We start from the raw sequence: 16,007 nt of genomic DNA on the forward strand, positions 1-16,007 counted from the left end.
CTGGATAATCGATAGACAATTTAAGACATTAAAATTCCATGAGGTTTTTAGGTAAATTAAGTTTCTTAAATTGTCTCTTCCGCTGCTCCAGTAATTGACACACACTACATATCAGTGCAGTGACAGTTTAAGTTAGGCAATAAGAACTTATATAATCTACATTATCGGTAATTTGAACATTTTTCTTTTGATGTGTACTCGCTGATAATGTCAGTATCACTGGACTGGCCGTGATATAAAAATTATTTGGTCAGTACGCAAATGACATTTTATTAATGCAACGCGTAAGGATCTACTTTCGCTTTAATTCACAAAATTGCGCGTGATTTTTTTCACAGTAACGATTTTTGGCGAATGAAACACTCGTCATTGTTTGAAACTTTCACAAAGTAATTTTAGCCATTTTGAACGATTGATGTGAAAATGTTAACAGAAAATATATCAAAAACCCGATAGACTTTTAAAAAAAGTTATCTATAATTTTGCTAGTTCCAAAGACGTACAACTAACATATCGTCCATGCTGTTCCAATCTGAGTTTTTATTCAAACAATACCAATACATAGCCTGGTGCTGTTCCAAGTAGTTTTCTTTTTCTGTTTGTTCAGAAGTATTTGTTTTACCTGTTCAGTCACTATAAAGTGTTACAATTCATATTTAAACGCAACACATAAATAGTGACCAAAAAGGTACCACTTGCAAAAAGCTAGAAAAAAAATGAAATTTACGCATTTTCGACATTTTTGTGGGACCATCATATACCATTTAAAAAAAATGTGGTTTCATTGTCAATATGGAGACAGATATTCATAGAACAAGGAACAAAAAAGTGAACATATATTCAAATGCGGATCTAGGATAAACTTTGAAAAGGGTGTATATAGGGTAGCCGGGGGAACCAAACTATAAAAGTCTGCATTGACCAGAATTGTAGCCTTTATTAGAGGTTAATATGACCCCTAAATTCGCTTCTGCAATTAAAGGTAACGGCAGGGCCTTTAAACTCCTAGTTTCATATTTCTGGTCCGTGTGGAAAATAAATGATTACGTCTTCGAAAAATAAAAAGAATTATGAGCTAAAAGTTAAGTGACGTCTATTTAAATGTTTGAAATAATAATGAAGTCGACAAGATATATGAGCTTGCTCAGATTATTTACAGTCAGCTTACATGTCTCCTGAAATGTTAGTCCAAATGATTGTGACGTCTTGGAAGGCTATTTTAAGCTTTTGCTTTAACGCCTTCAAGCGACGTAGATGTAAGGCGTCAAAGAAAAAAAATATAATATCCTTTCATGATGTCATAATGTATTACTAAGGCCGTGTTCACATTGACTTAAATTCGGTGTTGTGTTAGTGTAACTAACACGTAAACTAAACACAATTGCGTTCCCATTGATAAAACTCAATGTTTACATGTAGTTTAAATCATGTTTTACCTACACACAGTCGATACTCAATGTAGGCCTTGTGTAGGTTAAGTGTACACAAAACTAGGCATTTAGGACATTAGTTTTATCGTGTATATATGTTAGGAGGAAACTTTTTTTTAGTAAAATTGATATTTTTGACAATTATTAATTGTCGAAATTTTACAGATTTTTTTTGTTAAAAAAAATTAACGTACTTTATTAACCCCTAATCAAGACTCAAAGCAGCATCCTTGCCGAACCCATAAGGCAGCAACCAATTGATTTTCGGGGGGGGGGGGGGGCTATTATAGTCGAGTATAAAACATAAAGGCAAAGGGGTGGGGTTGGTGAGGTATGGATTTTGTTTTGGAAACAAAAAATGTTTCCAGTTTTTGGCCCTGAAAAAAAGTTGTTTTTTTCACCCTCAGCTGCCACTATATATAATGCTAAAATTGATATCGACTTGTCACCTTGGCTTGTTTCCTGAAAAAAAAACAATAGCTCACGCCCCGCTCCCCCTCCACTAAAAATGAAGTAAATAGTTGCTTCCTAATTCATTTGAAAAGGTCTTCCCGAATCGACTTGACGTACACAGAAGTATTCGCCACTGGTCTTTACTAAAAAAACGATTCACGCATAAATGCATGACTTAAAAAAGTGTGAGGTAATTGATATGTTTGTCTAGTATCTCAGATCCGTTAAATAGCACGTTTAATAAATTAAAAAAACATTACCCTATTCCTTTACCAAATACTCCTTGGAGAAAAAATACCATTTGAAACGAACAGAAAAGATAAAAATGTAGTGATCCCTAATATCTCAATCCTTTTTTTCGGCTGTAAGCACGCTGTTGCAGCTAACGTTTTCTAATGCATTATCAAGACATCTCTAGTATATTCAAACTACTACAAATTATAAAAATGGCTTTCATAAAGTAGCAACCACTTAACGTAAAAAAAGGGGGAGGGTTATTTTTTTATCCGAGTCAGATTTTTTTTGCACGTACGTTTTTATTCCTTTTTTTTCGATGCTGGTGGTCAAATACTTTTTTTTTCAATATTTAACACTATAATGTATGGGGAAACTCTTGATTCAGAATAAATTTTTTTATCATCTGTATGACCATTTTTTTTTTTTTTATCAAATTGGGGATCGGAATATTTCCATCCCCATCCCCCCCCCCCCCCCTTTTGAAGTCAAATGGTTGTTCCTTTACCGCTAGAAAAATTTTCCAAAAATTTTCAATTCAGTTCTACGTAATGAACATTTAAATGACATCTAGTTTACAAGTGAGAACAAATCTTCTGTACAGGTAGCTAAACAAGATGTATAGATGTGAACAAATGTAATGTGAAACCAGTGTACACTACACTAAACTAATTGTAAACATGTTTACTCTACACGGCGTTTGGTGTGAACACGGCCTTAGACTACTGAAATGTCTGCTCACAGTGCTTTCTTTAAATTATTTGAAATCAATATGATCGTTTTCATGATGAACACTGAGCGAATGACAAGATAAATGTGATTCGTATCGTATCATTTTAATTCCTGACTATGCTGACGCTTTGTGAAAAATTAAGAAATTTGACTTACTGGTATGCTACCATTATATTTGGCATTGTAAGAATCATGTCCAAAGTAGAATTTTAATGAAACTTATGCAATAATTCCTCTTCAATACTTTGTGCAAGAGAACGTCATGTTTACTGCACTGTGACAAAATTTCAAATGACGTAATGCAGCCTGTAACGTCAAGTGTGATTCGCCGCGATAAAGACGTTCCTTCGTTATTTTCTCTTTTATTGTAGTGACTTATTTTTTTAAAACTACCAATAAACAGAATAAAGGACTCTGGGCTCACCTGATATTTTACTGTGATAAAGTCAGTATCAAAAACAAAAAGTCCTTTATTCTATATTTGTGTGTAAATTTCAAAATAAAACAATTTTTAACGAAAAACATTTTGTTTGTTGCAATTGTATATTATATCATAAGACATGCATGTTATATTTGAAGTCTGAAATGTAACTATTGGTAAGAATTATAAAATCAATGAATTTTACACGTATACATGAATAAAAGCTAGAAATGAAATTGGATAATCAAGAACACAATCATGATCGCGAATAAGACGATGGAAGCTTTCAACGACCTTGGCCAGCTACGTGAATATTGATCAGTCCATTCAACGTTATAGTATGTGTGTTCGATTTTCTCAGGAGTGAGATCGAGGGTTTGTTTTATCTAATGAAAACGATCGTTCCTTAAAGAATTAATTTTAAAAAGTTTGATTGACTGATTATGTCACACGACCTTTCGCTAAGCTTGGACGCATTTAGGTGAAATGTTATCTTTTGAAGTAGATATGTATATATGTTTATTTATGGAGCAGACTTTCCTCCCCACCTTGGCTATTCTTTGTCAATTTTTCAATCAATTGATATGCTATTAGTTGATTTGATTTTGTATTAATTATGTATTATTATGTATTATTATTTCATATTAAATATGAGCTTTCATGTCAAATGTTTTATTTGCAAAATGTTTTTTTTTGCATTTTATGATTTTGAATAAATGACCTATTTTTCGTCCGTTTAGTTTTTATATCATATAGCAAATAAAGCTCAGATTCTGGCCTGTGTATATGTTACAGTAAATAGGTGAAATTAGGAATTACATGTAATTACTAAAATTTAGGAATTACAGGTAATTCCCGGTGCACTTAGTTAATACAAGTAATTCCTGAAACTGCCCAGTTATTACCAGTAATTACTAATTTTAAAATGAGTTTTTACACCTATTTACTGACTGCTAAAACAATGTTGTATTATGGTCAGATGATCAAAAGTTATGGTAATACTAACTAAATCAGTTAGTACTCTTAAAATATTGAATGGTTGATTTGTATTCAAAATATCTTGAATAAATTTTGACTTTCAAATATTTGGTTAAATCCGAGTAACTTTAGTTTTAATCCAAAATGGTTCAAGTTGAGCATTATACAGCTAATTTTTGACCAATTTAAGCAGACATAGAAATCAGAAATGGAAAACTCTCCCAAAGCATTATGTTTTAACTTTTTTTTTAAAAAAACCTTTGAGTTTGACGAATATTTAGACTTATTACCTTATAAAGATCAGATAACGTTGTGAAGGTTAAGAACTGGAATGAACTGTTATGTGCATTAGCTTCGGGATATAGAAAAAAAAATATGTATTTTTGTTTTGTTAAATCATTAATAACAAGAATGTGTCCACAGTACACAGATGCCCCACTCGCACTATCATTTTCTATGTTTAATGGACTGTGAAATTGGAATAAATTCTCTAATTTGGCATTAAAATTAGAATGATTTTATCAAAGGGAACATGTATACGAAGTGTCAAGTTGATTGGACTTCAACTTCATCAAAAACTACCTTGACCAAAAACTTTAACCTGAAGCGGGACAGATGGACGAACAGACAGACAGACAGACAGACGGACGGACGAACAGACGCACAGACCAGAAAACTTTATGCCCCTCTACATTCGTAGGTGGGGCATAAAAATGATATAGTGAAATTATAATTCACTGTTAGTAGCCAATCTAGTTCTATTTTATTAAATTAGCTGAGAAACAAGGTTGATGAGTTGTGCACTTGCGAGTGAATATTTGGACCTCATTGAATAAGTATTCATCTGACCTTCAATTCAACCCCTAGCTGAAGATGGATTATCGATGTATTAAGCTATTAAAATTGTAAGGGTTTTGCAGAACAAATAGTCTCGCCTACTTTTGCTGTTAATCACAGGCTCAACAAAAATGAGGAAAAAATATTAAAATTTTCCTCTAGATACCATCTTTTGACTAGTACTATACATGCTATAAGAAGCTTATGTCAAAATTGGGTAAAAATCCAGGATGGTAATAAAGATATAAAATCTAATGTTTTAAAAACCTTTAACTGCAGAGTGTTTGTAATGTTAACTGGGAAAAAAACTAGTCCATTTATCATGTTTATAAGTAATATAGGAAAAAAAGGGTTTTTTTTACAATCTTTACTTTTGGATATTATCTTGTGATCATAAACATTTAGCTTCTGACAAAGTTTGATAGAAATCCAAGATACTTGGAGAAAGTTATTTTAAAGTTTTAACCCACAGTGCATGATTGAGATTTTAGTTTAACAATTTTGGATTGATATCATTGTCTTGCATGCATACATTTACAGAGTTTCAAGACCTATAAAACAACCATTTTCCAGTTTCAATTCACAAACACTAAAGAGTATGCACTTTTGATGTGCCTTATATTCCTACATCCTCAAGTATGCTCCCTTAAAATCCTTACCCCTTTATTTTCTTATTTGGTATCTTGAGTTATGGTTATAATTTTAAAACAAAAACATCAAGTTAGTAAATGACTGTAAAAATGACAAAAAAAATCAGTAATTACCAGTAATCACTGAAACATCTAGTAAATACATGTAATTACTAGATTGGCTAGTAATTACAGGTATTTACTGAAATGTTCAGTAATTACATGTAATTCCTAATTTCACCTATTTACTGTAACATATACATAGTATGTTTATGGTTTCTAGCTGTCTGTCTTAAATGTTATTTTTTCAACAGTGATTTATTCAACATTTGGTTTGTTGCAATTTTATACTACATCATAAGAGATGCATGTTATATTTGAATTATACATACACAGTGTACATAGATTTCAGGTTAATACATTTGAAGGTCCAAAATGTTTCAAAACATTAAAAGAAATTATTAAGGATGGTAATAATCCATTGATTTCCAGACACTTTCATCTAATCTTTTTTCAAATTTTGTAATTCCATTTTAAGAACATTTGATAATTGAACTTATAAAACCTAGCTGTAACTTCCTAGTTGCATTCTGTTTTAATCATAATTTGTGAGGGTTTTAAGACACCTTTGGTAATTTTGATAGGTTTTCAATTTCACGGCAAGGAGAAAGATATAAAAGATAATAGTTTTAGTCATTTGTAGGCGAAACCCCTGTCTATTTAACACAATTTAAAACCGGATATGACTGATGAGTTTTCTTTTAAAATTAGTGGTTTATATTCCATGGTTGTTGATAACGAAGATCTTTGAGTTCACATCTTATGTTATATGACAACTGATAAAAAAATTGCTTGGATTGTTTTCATTTTAATTGGTTTAAAAAATCCTTAGATAGAAAGACAGTACACAAAACAAAACTTGGACTCAATAACTGAATTGTAAATTATTCACTGCCTCGAACATGCGCATATCAGATATATGTTAATCTCACAAGATCATATGTAGGATTTTACAATTTAGCTTTATTAGTAATTGACAGTAGAGATCTTATAAATACTACGGTACGAAAACGTTTTCAAACTTCAAAACATTCGCTTACCTGTGTTTTATCTGTTCGATGTTTTTTATACCCTGCTGAACGTTTAAGCCTCAAACAACTTTACAAACATTCATTTGTTACGTTCACAGTTAAACGATATTTCGAACATGTTGAGGATTTATAGTTTATTTTACATTACATTATGCAATACCGAACTGGCCAAATCCACGATACAAAATCGTGTTCAAACTTCAAAACGAAACATTCCATATGACAATGTATACAAGTCCTCCAACTTATTGTGGACGGTAAAACAACCAAGCGCTGTAGCCTGCATTGCGTCATGCGCAGACCATAATTATTGTTGGTCTGTGGCATTTAATAAAAACGACCGCAGATGTCAAGCATTCAACAAAGATTTGACCAATCAACTTGTTACAGGAATTTCTGAAAGTGGATGGACTCATTATGAAGTTTACCAAGGTAATCTTATGTACAATATTATATAATAGACAGTAGAAATGATGGCACATGTGAAAATTGTAGATTTATGGATTTTATGCAATTGTCATACAAGTGAGCGGTAAAGCTAGCTATATAACCAGGTTTAATCCACCATTTTCCACAAAAGAAAATGTCTGTAACAAGTCTGGAATATAAAAGTTGTTATCAATTCGTTTGATGTGTGTGAGCTTTTCATTTGCCATTTGATGAGAGACTTTCCTTTTTAAATTTTCCTCTGAGTTTGTTTTTTTTTTGGATTTTACTTTTTACACAAACCCAGTTTGCACAGTTTCTTTAATTTGTAGGAAATGTAAAGACTGAATTACACCTGATATATTTTAAATCGAAGTTAAATAGAATAATACATACTTAAAATTGAGAATGGAAATGGGGAATGTGTCAAAGAGACAACAACCCCACCAAATAAAAAAACCAACAGCAGAAGGTCAACAACAGGTCTTCAATGCAGCGAGAAACTTCCGCATACTTGTCTATATTGAGATATGTATAAATATTTATTAACGTTTTTCGAGGAACATTTACTCCAGTTGATAAAATTAAGAATGGAAATGTGGAATGTGTCAAAGAGACAACTACCGAACCATAGAAAAAAATGAATATATAAAGTACAAAGCAATTGACTAAACTTCAATATTTTAATATAGTTAGCCATAATAACAATTTTTTTAAATTTTTATCTCTCCTCAGGAAATATATGCAAGACAGGAATTATAGCTACCACAGCCAGAGATTGCTCTGAAGTACAATCTCAAGGTCATAATTGTAGTGGTGTGTATACTATCTCCCCCTCCATCGACATTAAGAAAGATGTTTGGTGTGATCTATATACATATGGAGGTCGATGGACAGTGAGTATATGAAATTCGAACTCGCGGTTGTCTAAATGTTTGTATTGGTTATTTTTTTTACACACTTTAAAGGTGATTATTAAGTAAAATTCTGACAGTAAATGTTAGATATCTTCTATTATTGATATAACTCAATAACTTTCTTCTTCAATTCACAATTTTGGCTTGATCTTCGCTCAAACCTGTGCTAGGAGCCGTCTTAAGGGGTAGACCTTGGTCTAGGGAGATAACTCTTTTATTCAGTGATGCGTTTGTAATAGTCAAGTTTTATTAATGTATTTTAAGCATTTACCTGAAACAGATTGAAAATAATGTATTTATCCTAGAAGCTTAGAACGTATTTATGAAAATGGCTGACACAAACGTACTGATGATTTTAAGAGTTATTTCCCTTAACCTAGGTCTACCACCTTAAACTTGCAGGTAGGTGATATCTCTTTTCGTCTCCATGATTTTGAGATGAAGATGACAATACAAGCGCTGTCCCTATAAATTCTGTGTGTTTTGCTATGTTCATATTGCTCTTTGTCAAGGACCCAATATTCTTATTTTTCAAGAAGGCATGGCGTTGCTATTTTGTTCATTCCGAATGGTTTTTGACAAATTTTTTAAACGTTAAAAATGAAAAATGGGATTTTTTAAAAAGTTTTTTGTTTTTAAACTTAAACGAAATAATTCAAAACTAGAACAAGGAAAGTCGGTTTAGAACTATTTTTTGTTTGTTTGACGATATTTATGTCAGTTTCAAATGATTTATACTACCTTGGTGAATAACTGCATCTCTCTTGTTTCACATATGTTACTGTTTTCTCCTTTCTAAAAGCATAAACATACCAGATGATGTACCAAGTGATATAAATGTAGACGTTATATATTTTCCGTTGGTACTTTTTTTTGGAGTGTCAGTTTGTGTCAGTTCTTGCAGTTCCACTAACGGTGTCAATAAATTCATTACTTCAATATCTTACACTTCACATATTGATATTGATAAAGTGGATGAAGTTTTCCCAAATGAATATGTGGGTAACCATATACCACATTATGCGTATATCTAAAACACAACCAATGAATATGTCAAGATCACCTACCACTTGACATGTTAAGGATAAAGTAGTTAGATTAATAAGACCACTCGGCCACAAGACCCCTTGCAAAGACCTACATTGAACCAACATTTTAAAAATAGTATTCAAAAGATTGCATTATTATTGTTAGTGGTTACTATTTGCATAACGGCCTCATTAATAGCTGCAATGTGTAGATTGGAAACAGATTTGTTCCTTGAAATTTAAATATTCAATTTAAGTTAATTTGTTTGAAGACAATTGTTTTGTGAACTATCATATGTTAATTTTAAGGAAAAATATACGCCTTTGAATGGTAAATATTAAATGCATGCTGGTGTTTGACCCCTTTTTAGTAGTTGAGCTTCATATCATTATCATAATTACAATTATTGATGTTATGATATACCTTTACAGGTATTCCAACAAAGAAGAGATGGTTCCGTTGATTTTGATAGAAGCTGGTTGCACTACGAAAATGGCTTTGGTGACCCTAACACAGAATACTGGATAGGTTAGTTTAATTTAACTGTTGCATCATTTATCCCCTATTGTCTGGTTTTGAAATGTTAATGCTGAGCGTTTTGATTTTGGCAAATCATTCTTTTAATCAAACCAGCCAAAGAAACACAAAACTACAAAACCAGAACATGAAATAAAAAGAACTAAAGATTGATGAAGAAAAGTAAAAAGTATTTAGAATTATACAACACAATAGCACTAAAAGCAAACGAACGAACGATAAACAACAACTATATAACCCTGCATATCCTTAAGACAATGCCTGTAGAACCAATTTAGGAATATGACAGGTAACTACATTTCGTGTCGACCTTAAGACAATGCCTGTAGTACCAATTTAGGAAAATGACAGGTGATTACCGTTCGTGTCGACCTTAAGACAATGCCTGTAGTACCAATTTAGGAAAATGACAGGTGAGTACCGTTCGTGTCGACTTAAAGACAATGCCTGTAGTACCAATGTAGGAAAATGACAGGTGATAACACTAGAAGCCCGATTTCAGTCTGAAACGGCCATTTTGGTCTGATCACATCTTGATTGACTGGATTTACCGCTAGAGAAATTCGTCCAGATATTTCAGATCGTTTAGTCGCCGTTCAGATCGATAGCCTCATCAGGTAAATCAGTTCGTTAAGGCGTATCAAGACGGAAAAGACTGAATCATCTAGCGGGTTGTTTAGACCCGTTAAGACCGTGTCAGACCAAAACAGACCATGGATACAAAGTTACGTCAAGATGTTGTCAGACCGTGTCCAGTCGTGTTCAGATTTTAATCATTTGGACACAAAACGAGTGAAACTTTCCCATTGTTTATCAGGGGTTGCTCCCCTTTTAAAAATAAAATAAAAGTTAGAAAGAAGACGGTTTATGTTAACTGAAAGTCTACCACGTCCCTTTAATCATGTTAATTAAATAAAAAAAATATTCAATTTGAATTCTTACTACATCCTATTTAACATGTTTTGTATATATTTTAAAAAAATAGCTCAAAGTCATACTGCGGAACAAACCGCCGCGAAATGACTAAAAAAAATTCAACAGATTGCCGAAATAACATTTATTTATTGAATGTAAGCACCTGAACCTTTATATTAAAGGTTTACAAGTGATTACAATACATGTTTTTGCAATTACAGACTGTCGTGGGTGGTGAAAAAATTGGCATGTTGACGCAATAGATCATTTTTACACCCGTATTAACTCATTACGGATGTCGGCCGTGAACACACAGGCACTTGTCTCAGAAAATAAATTTCCTATATACCTTATTATAATAAGGTATATAGGAATATTTTTTTTCTGAGACAAGTGCCAAAAAATTTCCTATATACCTTATTATAATAAGGTATATAGGAAATTTTTTTCTGAGACAAGTGCCTGTGCGTGAACACTTGAAAACGCGTGATCTTAATAATTATGTTTAATTAAATTTAAGATGTAACATTTTTTAATATTGTAAATGAATGCATTCATTTAACTTTTAATGTTGGCTATATAAATTGCATTTGAGTGAGGCAGGGAAAAATATGTAAATATAACTAGAATCTATGTCTTTTCTCGTTTTCCGTTTACTGTCATGCCATTGTCCGTTCATTTTTGCCAGACTCATGCGTTTGACTTTCCATTTTTCACTTAGTCTATAATTCGAGAGCCTTTTATAAAAAAAATATTACACACCAGAAGACTTTGTTAAAAGATAAAGTTTGAATATTATAGCAGAAAAAGGCCAGTGTACCTGAAGTACATTTGAAGACCAGGTTATATATATATTACATGAATACAGCATAATAAACCTGGTTTAATTTGAATTACTATCCATTAGGGACATTTTCTGACGATAATTAATCAAATCTGACAAGTTTGATTAAAAACGGAAAATAAGCCCGTAAACGATTTAACGTTACCGTACCCTCTTTTTACTTGTCGCATGTCGGCATCTTCAAATGGCAAATTTATTTTACACAAATTCGTTGACATGCCATGATGGTAGATGGACACTACAGCACAATATAAGCTGAGCTGGAAATTACAATTGGTGAGTAGAAATGAATAATATTTTAAAACATGCCTATCAGACATGAGAATAATCATTGATCCGGCCAAGAGTTTGAAGCCAATGAAGGAAAGATGTTTACATTTGTTACATTCGTGCATACAGGTATGAATTGACTTTCTAATACACCACATTCTTGTACAGTAACTTGTTCAAAGGCAAAGTAAGAATTTGGGCTTGTAAAAAAAATTATTCCTGTGATTGGACCCCCCCCCCTTTTTGGAAGATCAATGCATGATTTGAAAAAGGTACATATAAACTATGGTTTAAATCCTCCCTTTTAAAAAGGGCTGGATACACACCTGTTTATTGCCTAAACCATTGTGTGTATTCACAATGGTTTGGTTGGGGGGGAGGGGGAGGGGGCCTATTACCAGACCTAACCCCCTGATGGAGTAACCCTAGTCCAAATAATTATGACGTCTGGCAAGGCTATTTTTTTTTTTTTCTGAGACGCCTTCCTAGGACGTTGTAGGAAGGCGTCCCAGAAAGAAATTTAAATAGCCTTGCCAAACGTCATAATTATTTGGACTAGAGTAACCCTACATATTCATATTTATTGTATGTTTAATAATGTATTGATAACTGTCACGTCCTAAAATTTGCATGAAATATCTGTCACTGGATTTTTTATAACTCATAACCAACCAATCTTCACATGTATGTTACAATGATGATGCACCTATTTATATAGCCACTGGTGGGTGATGTACAATAATTATAATTTATCACATATTTGTTATGAATACCTTCAAGGCTTCGGTTTGCATATGCAATAACCTCTAAATTGCCGGGGGCAAAAAAAAGAGTATATTGATATTGTGCCCTGATTCCAAATGATGTGACAGCATTGCGTCCTTAACGACAATTTTTTACACTTTTGTGATAAGAAATTTAAGATAATTTTCGAGGCATGTTTAATTAAATTGCAGGCGCGGATCCAGAGGGGGGTTCCAGGGGTTGGAACCCTTTCTCTTTTTGAGGATCAATGCATTTGAATTGGGACATGTAATTGGAAACCCCCTTTGTCCTGGTTTTCAAAATGGCTGGACTCTCCCCTGAATTGTTATCAATGATTTGTTTTGCTCTAAATTTTGAAGAACTTAAATATGTTATAATCTATGCATACCATTGCTTTGTCATGTATGTAGTAATATTCTACAAATTCTATTTTGAAATAAAAAAGTATTATTAAAAGAATTTGTTGAATTATTATTACTACAAATATCACAAATCAAATACATGTAGTTACTGTAAATTCAGAAATTATTGCTTGCAAATTATTGCGAATTTTTCATTTTAGACTTAAATGCGATTTTAATTTTTACGATTTTGTGAAAAATCCTGCGTTTAAGTTATTGCGTTTACAACTCAGTCGCATTTTTCGCAATAATAAAAACCTCACATTAATTTCTGAATTGACAGTAGTATATAAAATAGTATTAATGCTATTGACTTATTTAATTTTATACATGTTATAGAAGTCGTAATACAAGTTATAAATACTTAATTCTTAATGTAATTTTTTTTTGTAGATAAGATATCACATTGGTTTGAGCATGATTCCCAACAAGATTATGAAGGGGCATATATATCATATATACATAGGAAATATATAGTGTCATTAAATTACTCTCATACGGTACCTCACCTCTGTAGCTGTAAATTGCGAAACGGTGGATTCATTCATAATTTTGAGTTACTTATTGCAATTGGAAATAACGTTGATAAAGCTAACAGCATTATGCCATGATGTTGATGGGATGTTCTGATTGGACAAAAAGGAAATTGTGAATTGAACAAATAGCAAACTTGAAGTTCATAGGAAAAAAAGTAGGAAATTGGAATAATGAAAATTCATAGTTTCAGTGATTATCTTACAATCATCATGATCATTGTCAATACTACAAGTGCATCATCATGATCATATATATCTGAATTCACCTTGGATAATTATACATTTAAAATAAGAATTTGGATATAATAAGAATTTCTGTGCTGGCGTTGCTACTGTTGGCTTCATGTACCACCAGCTGGGAGTGTTAAACCTTTTTGACCTTTCGTGAGGGTCTGTCACGGTCCGTCACAATTGGTTAGTGTCATATATGCATGATTATGGAAGTTTCACCAACCTAGACAAGCTTTACAGCCCTGGCACGGTTGTTGGTTGCACTTAGAGTCAAATGACAGCTTGCTGTATACATTTGTAGTTCAAATAGTCTGAATGAATCTACATGTATGGTGACAATCTTCTAAATTACTGTTCATTCTGAAACTGGCATTTTATACTAGTACATGTAGTAGTCGAACATATTAAACAATACATGTACTTCAAAGTATCAATTTATTTTGTCTCGCCTTACATGAAAGTCATGAAAGTTGGTTGTATATATGCAAGAAATATGTATTACAGTCTTGGGGTGATGATGTAAGCTATTTTTAATAGAGCTTTACATTTATAAAAGCTAAAAGAGCTGGTTCAGGGAATGAGTGTAAAATATACTGTTACATTTTATTACATGTAATTGGATACATTTTATTGTATATGAGTACCTTGCAAGGTCTACTTGTCTATCAGGTTAGGTTGACCTGACCTTAATTTTATTTCATGGATAATCTAAGTGATTTAGGTTATTTCAGTTTAATACAATGTTAACATGGTTAGGTTTGTTTCTCAGATACTTCGTAATGAAATTAGAGACTGGAAATGGGGAATGTGCCAATAAGACAACAACCTGACTACAGAGCAGACAACAGCAGAAGGTCATCAATGTTTGAATTGTTTCTCAGAAGCTGTAAGCTACATTGAACATGTTGGAAACAAACATAAGTTTTGTTTTGCCTAAGGAGATATGGAATCATGGGTGAATCCAGCCATTTAAAAAAGGGGGGGTTCCCAACCCAAGACAAAAAGGGGGGGGGGGTTCCAACTATATGTCCCCATTCCATGATCGTCCAAAAAAGGGGGGTTCCAACCCCCTGAACCCTCCCCCTGGATCCACCACTGGGTATGAATTTTGATGAGACGACTTGCATTACTTAAACTATAAACCATGTAGACCAAGTGATTTTCTTTTTAGTCACTATATAATAGGTCACTGCAAACTCTTCAGCAAAGACCAAAAACTAAAACTTCATGATGAGCACCCTATAAATGGCTCTGCTTGGAAAGAGCTAGGCTTCTAACAGAGTTAATGTAAAAAATTCAGACGAGAACCCAACAGTGATGACAACTTGATTTATACTAGTATACATGAGCTACAAACAAAACTTGATTTATACTAGTATACATGAGCTACAAACAAACAAATATGTGATAAACAGCAATCAACAAAAACACTACAGACAAAAAATTAAGGGGAGACTATTTAAATATAAAAAAGAAGATGTGGTATGATTGCCAATGAGACAACTCTCCACAAAAGACCAAAATGACACAAACATTAACAATTATTGGTCACCGTACAGCTTTCAACAATGAGCAAAGCCCATACCGCCTAGTCAGCCATAAAAGGCCCCGATAAGAAAAAGTAAAACGATTCAAACGAGAAAACTGACGGCCTTATTTATGAAAATAAATGAACAAAAACAAATATGTAACCAAGGATTTGTATAGTGTCTCACTATACAAATCCTTGATGTAACACAAAAACAAACGACAACCACTTAATAACAGGCTCCTGACTTGAGTTTATTTACTTTAACGTAAAGTAAATAAAATTAACTAATGTCTTGTACAAGTATTACCCTGACGTTCCGTGAAAATTGTTTTCAAAAATCTAATTTGTCCATAATTCATTTATGTAATAAACTTATTTAAATAAATTCAGACCTTCACCTGTCTGATCACCAGCATGGCTAAAGGTATTACTCCCAGATGTATTGGCAGGTGACACCTCCAGGTATTTAAGCGATTTCCTGTCGGACTTGCAAGTTCATGCATCATTTCACTTCTGTCAGTGTACACGACCGAAAACTTGAATCTTTCCATTTTAAACTTTCAGGTGCATAGGTAATCATTTGATAATATACATCTCTGTCCTGCGTGTCCGATAGTGATACACTAGTCATTACTGTTTATAAATAACATTTCTGGTGTAAAGAATATTATTGATAAAAATTTAAATAATTCCAAAAAAGAGATTTGATAAAATAAAAATTTGCTTACACATTTTTCCAATGGTAAATTTGGGGAAATGTAAGTACTCGTTGTCAAAAGTAAAGGCCAGTTTGAAACATA

At 32.6% G+C, this 16,007-nt stretch overlaps 1 protein-coding gene and 1 long non-coding RNA gene across 2 annotated transcripts in view; both read left to right on the forward strand.

Moving 5' to 3' along the window:
- Positions 1-16,007, forward strand: part of LOC134708635 (uncharacterized) — a 61,350-nt gene that overhangs the window by 23,818 nt on the left and 21,525 nt on the right. The window contains exons 10-11 of the mRNA XM_063569282.1: positions 7,967-8,127; positions 9,609-9,705. Coding sequence (XP_063425352.1) covers positions 7,967-8,127; positions 9,609-9,705 — 258 coding nt within the window. The remainder of the gene's footprint in view (positions 1-7,966; positions 8,128-9,608; positions 9,706-16,007) is intronic.
- Positions 11,614-14,428, forward strand: LOC134708479 (uncharacterized). Its single transcript, XR_010105847.1, has 2 exons — positions 11,614-11,749; positions 13,303-14,428. It is a non-coding gene; the product is annotated as an uncharacterized LOC134708479 (long non-coding RNA).

The sequence above is a fragment of the Mytilus trossulus genome, chromosome 2 (assembly GCF_036588685.1).
Source record: "Mytilus trossulus isolate FHL-02 chromosome 2, PNRI_Mtr1.1.1.hap1, whole genome shotgun sequence".
Lineage (NCBI taxonomy): Eukaryota > Metazoa > Mollusca > Bivalvia > Mytilida > Mytilidae > Mytilus > Mytilus trossulus.